Source organism: Temnothorax curvispinosus, unplaced genomic scaffold, assembly GCF_003070985.1.
Source record: "Temnothorax curvispinosus isolate PA1 unplaced genomic scaffold, ASM307098v1 QBEX01008813.1, whole genome shotgun sequence".
Lineage (NCBI taxonomy): Eukaryota > Metazoa > Arthropoda > Insecta > Hymenoptera > Formicidae > Temnothorax > Temnothorax curvispinosus.
In genome coordinates, this window is record NW_020218593.1 from 1 (window position 1) to 9,287 (window position 9,287).

Consider the following 9,287-nt stretch of genomic DNA (forward strand, 5'->3'; position numbering starts at 1 on the left):
GCAATAATTAAGCGAGGAATAAAATTTAGAATAATATTTATGCGAGTCATAAACATAAATATTTTATTTCGCAATTAATAATATGACAGAATAAAGTCGGCTGTTATTCTGGCGGCAACTTTTTACTTTCCATGCAATCCGGATGTAAAATGCTAACTCAAAGTACATGCACGTGTGGAGTGTAAGGCATTATTTAAATAGGTTCACAAACCGCGTTTTATAAAAAGGGGCGCATGCAATAAGTGATTAATTATGCATTGATCGAGTTATTCGAACAGAGATAATATGAAACAGTCAATGTCGAAAGAGTGGTCTACGAAATACCTGTACAGCGAAATGTAATGTCCCAAGGATATCGACTATAGATATATCTTCAAGGATTTTAACTTGTATAAAATCGAGGAATTATAAAATACACTCCGAATGATTGACTCGCTTATTAAATATTTATAGAAAGGCGTAAAAGAACATTGCACATTTCCTCTTTGAACTACATAATATCCTCGCGTTTCGCGATATATCTCCTGAATAATTTTATTGAAATAGTTTCTTCCTTTCACGTTATAATATCGTTAGAAAAACAAGATGCTTCTTCTTTTAGAACTGATTTGGAAAATATGCTTTTACAAAATACGTTGCAGATAGCAATATTTCAATAAATTTAAATTTTGTATATAATTAAATCAGTGAACTAATCGCTCTTAAAGCATAATTATTTTTTTACAAGATAAAATCGTACGAATTTCTATAAAAAATATGACGTTATACGTTGCGCGTGTTTAATTATGTACTTGAAATTTTTATTCGATTAAGTATCCCTCGCATACTCTATAAATATCTTCTAGTAAGTACAATTGTGATCATAGAAGTTAAATAAGAGTTCCATATAATATCAAAGAAGAAAAAAATTTATATTTGTGAATCTTTAAGATTTTTGAAGGAAAATAATTTTTCGCTTGTTTCTCATCTTTTTATGACTGAAATAAAATAGAGAAATAAAATATGATCCATAAGGAGAAGAAAGGAGAAGAAAAAACGAAGGGTAAAAATTTAAGTGTTAAAGCTATTACAGGCCTTTTAACTCTGATTCGAACATACCTATACTCGTCACGATAAGATAAACGTATGCGATTAATATGCGAATAATTAAATACTAATACAAAGGTATATGATAAAAACTGAAACTGATAGAAAATCTTGCAACACATCACGTCACGTCGCGCGTCGCTTTCTCCTTGACATTCATGTCGAGAAGTGGATCATTATGGGGGTCGATAACGCGTGATCGCCGATATTTCACAGAAAGTCGGTTAAAACATAAGAGAAAATGACACGCGCGATCCAATTACTTTCGCGATGTGCCCGTTCGCGCTAATATTGGATATTAGTTCGACGAGGTATAACTCCGCTTCTGGCTGAAAACGGCAATGTTAAAGGAAGTGGAAAGTCGAACGATTTCTCGATACTTTGACTAATCGGTGTGACGGTCCTTCTTTTCATTCAGACCGAAGCGAAAGCGCAAATTCTTCCTAGGACAATCGCGAAACATTCATTAAAATACAAAAGGAATTGATTATGACTCGAGACGGTTTTTCAATCGGGGAAGAGTGCATTCTTTCCTGTCTCACATAAAAAAGAACAACCGCCTTACCGACGTAGTTTTGCACAGGTATCTTTTCAATCGAATGTCGAAAACTATCGGGTAATTTTGAATTTCTTTTTTAATTTAAACACATAAGAATTGGAAATCTATAATGAGCTAATTGCAATTAATCTAGACCTGATTTAACTAGATAAGTGGTGTTGTATAAGAAAATCCACAATGCAATCCAAAATTAAGAAGACAATAGAAGAAAAAGAAGGTAAAGAAAAAGAAAAAAAAAAGAAGAAAAAAATAATTAAAAAAGAAATTTAATGAAGATCTCACAATGCCACGCGTGAAAATTCATTACATATCTTCAGATTTAACATAAGGATGAATATTTGTTCACGTCTCTCGCGCGGAAATGAAACGTAAAACCGATTTTGCCGTTCTTGGCCGCGCTTTTTCTCTATCTATAATTCGTTTTTCCTTTTTCTGCCTTTTCTTTGTTTCGAATATACATTTGTCTCACCTGAGACAAATCTCCAGTCAAGGAGCGTAATTCGCTCAGTGACAGTATACGGACTGCATGACATACGGAGTAGTGTGGAGCTGTGGACGTGGAGTGGAGTAGTGGTCGCGGCCATGCGGTCATCGCGATGAGTAAACTCGTGTCGCGCCGCGTCGGATCATCGCGTAATACAGTGTAACCCAGCCAACGGCGATCGCGATAATCGTCGCTTGATTACACTCTCGAGACGGCGATGCATTGTTGCGCGGGTGTCTGAGAGGGATACGCGTCCGTCGATGATGCTCGATAGGCGGGATATTTTTAGGCTAGAACTACGCCCTGCGTAAAGCGAGGTGAATATTACTTTTTTTTAGAAATAGAACAATAAGCGTTTATTATCTACATATGTGGCTTCTTTTCCAAATAAACATCGTTGCGAAAGTAGTTTCAGAGAAAAAGAGGAACTTTCTCTAGTACTTTCTGTATTCTCTTATCTGCTACTTTTGCAATATGATTGTTATCTGGGATTTTATCAACGTGACGATATATACGTGAAGATATTTTACTATCTTTTTTTTATATTAAATCTTTCTTTAGTTGACCGGAGCTACTTCTAACGTCTGGTACTATGCTTTGAGTAATCAAGACCATATTTGTTATCCCTTCCTTACTTTAATGACTGGAAGGTGTGTTTATATTTGGTGTGCAATGTAAAAATTAAAATATGAAAACTGTTTGCAGGAAACTTGCCAAAGATGCCTATTGAATTGGACGAGGTTGCCCCTCGTGAGAGGGGCATAACCCGCACAATGTCACAAGATTCTGAATATGATGACGCTTTAGGAGTACCTGATTCGTTAGAAATAACGGTTGATGAAAATGGGGAGACGATACAAGTTCGTAAAGAAGAAACGATATGCACAGATAGCGAAGGTAGGAATTTGTATTCTGAGTAGTATGTTATGTTATGAGTATTCCTTATGGCCTGTTTCTTTATTACCTTATAACATTGTTCAGTTTGATCTGTAATTTTGCCGGTTATTAATGATTTTATATGCATATAAACATACTTACTCTTACAACTTATTTACTTATCCTTTTATCATTCACTCTTAAAATTTAAACCCTCTTAATTTATATTCATATTCTTTTATTTTATTTTATATAGTTTTTACCAATCTTATGTTTCTTTATTTCCTTGTATCGTTAGAAACTCTTGGTGTAACACCTTTCACCGTTATACACAACACATCGTCAAAGTTCAAAAGTCAAACTCGCAACGTATTTATTCCTGGTGAAGAAGTGCACGTAAAAATTATAGATAACGAACGTAGTGTGACCACGCATCCCTTGAACCCAAATCTATATACCATAGAGTTTAGACACGGACCTTTTGTTTGGACTATGAAAAAGCGATACAAACACATTCAATATCTGCATAATCAATTGAAATTGTATCGTGCTAGCTTGAACATACCTTTCCCTACAAAAAGTCACAGAGAGAGGAGAAATAGTATGAAGAGTCTTAGAACTGTGGACGAGAAAAGAGGCAGACGAAATGTTTTACCAAGGTATGAAAATTATACATTATGATCTGTATCTATGGTGAAAAAAAAGAATTAAAATATAATCAAATAATCAAAAATAATCACTTTTATAGATTTCCTAATAAACCGGACATTCTAGTGCCTTATGAGCAATTAAGTCAGAGGAGAAAGGAACTAGAGGATTATCTAAGTAACTTACTTAACATAGAAATCTACAGACGACATTCCGAAACTGTAAGTATATATATTTTACTAATAACAATTAACCGTAAAGAGAATACATCGTCGTCATTTGTTTACAGATAAATTTTTTGGACGTTTCACCCTTGTCCTTTGTGGGTGACTTAGGGATGAAAGGAAAAGAAGGTACGATTCTGAAACGGACTGGATCAGGCGCTAAAACGAGATGCAATTTCCTTGGCTTGTTGGAGTGCGGGCTCTGCATCAAGTGCAATTATCTCAGCACCTCTCTTTGTGGCAAATGGCAGAAAAGGCATCTTGTTGTTAAGGATACCTTCGTTGCATATCTTAATCCTGAAGATGGTAGAATAAAATCCGTTATTTTGATGGATAATGGTTTTGGGATCAGCCTTGGCGTATATACTACGGGTTCACGAAGCGGCATGCAGATTTCGAATCTGAGTAGACATATAGTCATCAAGTGTTGGACAAAACGAAAGGCTAAGGAATGGATGGAGTTTATACAAGAAGTTAGCAATAGGGAAGGTAAGATTTCAGAAATTATAATGTATAATGTACATTTGTTTTGTGTCTAATTAATTTAATATTGGTGTGCAGGCAAAGATTTTATACAAACAAATCCACATAACTCGTTTGCTCCATATCGTCCTTACATATCCGCGACTTGGTTCGTGGATGGAGCCGATTACATGTCTGCTGTGGCCGATGCATTGGAAAATGCCAAGGAAGAAATTTTTATCGCGGATTGGTGGCTTTCACCAGAAATTCATATGAAAAGACCAATGCCCGGTGGAGATTATTGGCGACTGGATAAAATTTTACGAAGAAAAGCAGTGAGTTGATAACATTTTTTTTTTCAAATTCAAATGTTGCATTTAATTTAAAATGATAATAAATGTAATCGATTAATCGTAACGAGAAATTGTTATTTAAGACTATTTAATGAATACAAGAATGTCTTTATTATATAAATATTTTCTTGTATAGGTTCAAGGTGTCAAAATATTCATATTGATATACAAAGAAATTGAAGTCGCTTTAGGCATAAACAGTTACTACAGCAAACAGAGACTTGTAGAACAATGTCCTGAGAATATAAAGGTATTGAGACATCCCGATCATGCGAGAGCAGGCGTGCTTCTTTGGGCTCATCACGAAAAGATCGTAGTTATTGATCAATCTCTAGCATTTCTCGGTGGCATTGATTTATGTTACGGTAGATGGGACAACAGTGAACACAGATTAACAGATTTAGGTAAATATCGTATAAACCTTTTTAGAATTTATTCTTTACATCACTAACTAAGGATACGTTGATTATAGAATCCATTCATCAATCAAGTATCTACATTCCCTCGAGAGACAAGCTGACTAATACTAGCAGTAAAAAGGTATTAGGCTGCATAGACAGACATGTTCTGTTACCATTAGCAATAGCGACAAATACTATAGCTATGGCGACCACCAGATCTATGCCTTTATTGTAAGTACTGTCAATGTTAAATATAAACTAAAATTAAGAATGTAAACATAATTGATTTATTTTTGAAGACCGATGATGGACGAAAAGACAAAAAAGAATTTAGTATTGTCAACATTGTCAACGGATAATTCACTTTTTATGCTGCAAGAAAAGGGAGATGGTGTCAAGTGTAACACTCCCGAACTGCACAAGAAGAATCTGTTTGATGTCGCCAAAACAACCGTCGATAAAATGAAGAACACCGTTAAAGTGAAGAGACAGGAATTAATTAATATGGTATATACTTCTCATGAAATGGACGCCGATGATGTCGCAGAGAAGTACGAATCTTATTCCTATTCAATATCGTCATTACTTTATATTTCATTCTCTATTTAAACACATACAATTTTTCCATAATTTAGTAAACTTTCATTACCGGAATCTGAGGACGCAGTGGATTATGCCTGCAGTTTACAACCCGCGACAAAGTTGTGGCTTGGTAAAGACTACACAAACTTCATTGTCAAAGATTTTAACGATCTTGAGAAACCGTACCAGGATCTCGTCGATAGAACCACCACTCCTAGGATGCCATGGCACGACATAGGAGTTTTAGTGCAAAACGCTGCCGCTAGAGATGTGGCTAGGCATTTTATACAGCGTTGGAATGCCGTCAAGGTACACATAACGTACTCGATAACACATGTACTTAAGTTCAAATACACAGGCAAAAGTGACGAACACTGATGAGATATACTTGTTGTAGCTAGAGAAAGCAAATCTGAATCCGTGTTATCCTTATCTATTACCGAAATCGTATCAAAACTGCAGGAGCTATGCTCCGTTTGTGAAAGAGGCAAACAAACACAATGTTAAGTGTCAAGTACTACGTTCGGTGAGCTCTTGGTCGGCTGGCTTTCTCGATTCAGAGACTGTGGAGCGGAGTATACAGGAAGCTTACATTCAGGCCATCAGTAAAGCAGAAAGGTAAGGATTTCGTATATACATATACATATATATTTCATATTTTTATGTGACATTTCGTTAACCTGAATAAATTTGTAGGTATATATACATAGAAAATCAATTTTTCATAACGCTTGCCTCCATGGACAAAGGTCTCGTGAAGAATCAAATCGGCGAGACATTATTGAAAAGAATCCTGAGAGCGCACAGAGAAGGCGCGGTGTTCAGGGTATTTGTAGTAATGCCGTTGTTGCCCGGCTTTGAAGGAGAAGTTGGAGGACCCAGCGGAAAGGCATTACGAGCGATAACACATTGGAATTATAATTCTATATCGAGGTATCGTATCATTCAACTAAGTACAAATTGAGAAGAAAGCGTCATGCGTAAATTTTGTTTCCTATTTGACCAAACAACAGGGGAAAGGATGCTATTCTAAATCAGCTGTTGGAGGCAGGTATAGAAGATCCCAGCGAGTACATCACGTTCCATGGATTGAGGACTCATTCTATGTTAAATGGCACGATGGTAACCGAGCTTATCTATGTTCATAGTAAACTAATGATAATAGATGACAACACAGTAATCTGCGGGTCAGCTAACATAAATGACAGAAGTATGGTTGCTACAAGGGACAGCGAAATAGCCGTAATAATTCATGTGAGTATATTTATTATATTGGGCCAAGTTATGCCTACAATCTTCAATACTGTTGTAATTAATGCAACATTTATCAATGATAAATAAACTTTAAATAGTTATCATTTAAATAATTATTCCTTTTTCTCTAAATGATGATGAAAATATGTTATTCCTACATGTAGCATATAAGGAAGTTAATTATATCTTACGATTGTCTTATTAATTTTATGTAAAATTATACGTGAACAGAATAGTTTTTTATTCACATCACACACAGAATATTCAAACTTATAATTTGTATATTATATGTGATGTCTTTTACTTATATTACATTATTGTATTATTTCGTGGATCCTCGGTTTTATTATGATTCTGTATTTTTTTTATCAATTTAAATCAATAAAAACTGTAATATTTTCAAAACAGGACCAGGAGTTTGAAGATGGCCGCATGAATGATATACCTTTTCTTTGTGGTAAATTTGCTTCTTCCTTGAGAAAAAAATTATTCCGCGAACATCTGGGATTATTGAATACTAAAGAAGACATTAATATCGATGACGCCATTATAAAATCGTTCTACAAGGACGTGTGGTGCGCTAGAAGCGAACGAAATACGGAAATATATGAAGAAGTATTTCATTGTGTTCCCACCGATAAAGTAGTCAATTTCGCTATATTGAAGCAATTTCAAGAAAAAGTACCTCTCTCTATATCTGACCCATTACTAGCGCAAGAAATGGTAGAGAATATAAAGGTATGTGTCGAGCGCTTTAAATAATTGTGCATATAGCTTCATCATTTTAATGTTTAAATCAAACGGGTGTTCTTTTTTTTAAGGGTCACTTGGTCAACTTGCCATTAAATTTCTTATGCAATGAAGATTTAAAACCTGCGGCTGCGACAGTAGAAGGAATGATGCCGACTGCGTTGTGGACGTAAGTTTGCGCTATGGTGAATAAATGTCTTTGAAAATTCATTGCAATTGAACACAAATTAGTAATAAAAATTTTCGATATTTTTATTTTTACACAAACAAGGTGTGTTGTAAAAAGTGGTTTTTTTTGTTTTATTTCCATACGGATTTTGTACTAAGGATTAAGAAACAAAGAAAGGATAAATGGATTTTTTATGACTTTGACATATATATATATATATAGACAAATTTTTCTACCTATTTGTTATTGCCTCATGACAACTACTGGTCGAATTTTTATCGACAAGCGACTTATGTCTAATTTAAATAATAACAACATAACATTTTAGATGCAATAATTCCTAATACCTCAAATAATATATATATTTTTAAATATAAGGTATTATATATATTAACAGAATATCTTAATATAATGAAGATTAATTATGTGTTTATCTTATGTAAGATTTGTCAAATTTTGTAAAAAATTAGTTTTGTTTTTATTTATTTTAAGTATTAACATAATAAAATTATTTTTTTAACATATCAGGAACTTTAAAATTTCGGCCAGAATTCTATTTATCAAAATTCTAAAAATAGTATATCAACTTCATAAAAGTGAAGTATAAATAATTATAGTTTACTTTTTATTGTTTAACAAATATAGCTTATTTTGTTCAAGTATAGCAGGCATTACTACTTAATAAACATTGCGTCACATCCTCAAAGTTTAATATGCTTAATTACCTAACAAAATTTAATTAAACTTTATTATTGGTTATATATCAATTAATGATTCAAAATCTCTGTCAATGCACGCAAGTAAACAAATATGTTTACAGTTAGAAAAATTATCAAAAAAATTGTTCATATAAAGAAAATTCAAATACTTTGAGATATATACTAAATTCTTCTATATATATAATTAAATCTTTACATTTTTCAATCGTCTATAATTTAAGATTTAATATGTACCTGTAGAGGAAAGACGTTTCCTCACAATAAAATTGCAATACACGAGAATTGTATGACTCCATGTAAAATACAGAAGATCTTAGTGTTACAGAAAACATATTACAGAAAGCTATATTAATATAACAAAGCATAAAACTCTATTACATTCCATCTCCTTTATGCAATTATAATATTTAATATATAATAACAAGACTATAAATATATAATAAATAAGATAAGAGGAAATGTGACATTTATATTATATTTATAGCAAATGTTAATTTTTTATAATATTATTACGAATCGTGCCTGTTGTTGATAAAATGTTAAAAGTCTCTGGAAGTTACTGCTGCTAATATAACAAAGTAATATAATAATAATCATAATATATGAAGTTTTATCGATACAATACATTAACCCTCCGTTCTTTTGGCATCCTCGGAGTGTATACGTAAGTCTGTCACGTCTGATGTTTAAGTATTTTTTTTTAATCTAAAAAAATTCATA

The 9,287-nt window shown here is 33.3% G+C and overlaps 1 protein-coding gene across 4 annotated transcripts; it reads left to right on the top strand.

The window, feature by feature from the left end:
- Nucleotides 1–2,199: 2,199 nt before the first annotated feature.
- On the top strand, nt 2,200–8,245 carry LOC112458325 (phospholipase D2). Of its 4 annotated transcripts, none has more exons than XM_025021907.1 (15): nt 2,200–2,446; nt 2,835–3,026; nt 3,415–3,664; nt 3,754–3,874; nt 3,943–4,366; nt 4,439–4,674; nt 4,829–5,096; nt 5,165–5,324; nt 5,393–5,644; nt 5,729–5,984; nt 6,073–6,293; nt 6,372–6,608; nt 6,689–6,929; nt 7,338–7,667; nt 7,751–8,245. In XM_025021907.1, exons 2-15 carry the CDS (start codon nt 2,849–2,851, stop codon nt 7,850–7,852), a joined length of 3,276 nt encoding a protein of 1,091 aa, XP_024877675.1. In that variant the 5' UTR covers nt 2,200–2,446; nt 2,835–2,848; the 3' UTR covers nt 7,853–8,245. The 4 variants fall into 4 exon arrangements, with proteins under 4 accessions (XP_024877675.1, XP_024877672.1, XP_024877674.1 ...); XM_025021904.1 differs by having other exon boundaries at nt 3,304–3,664; nt 7,751–7,852; XM_025021906.1 differs by lacking the exon at nt 2,200–2,446 and having other exon boundaries at nt 2,849–3,026; nt 3,304–3,664.
- The last annotated feature ends 1,042 nt before the right edge of the window (nt 8,246–9,287 follow it).

Excerpts from the sequence above, each read along its gene's own strand:
- LOC112458325 (XM_025021904.1), top strand. The coding sequence starts at position 2,849 with ATGCCTATTGAATTGGACGAGGTTGCCCCTCGTGAGAGGGGCATAACC. Across the intron at positions 3,875-3,942 it reads ACAGACGACATTCCGAAACT|ATAAATTTTTTGGACGTTTC; the intron begins GTAAGTATATAT and ends ATTTGTTTACAG. Across the intron at positions 6,609-6,688 it reads AATTATAATTCTATATCGAG|GGGAAAGGATGCTATTCTAA; the intron begins GTATCGTATCAT and ends ACCAAACAACAG.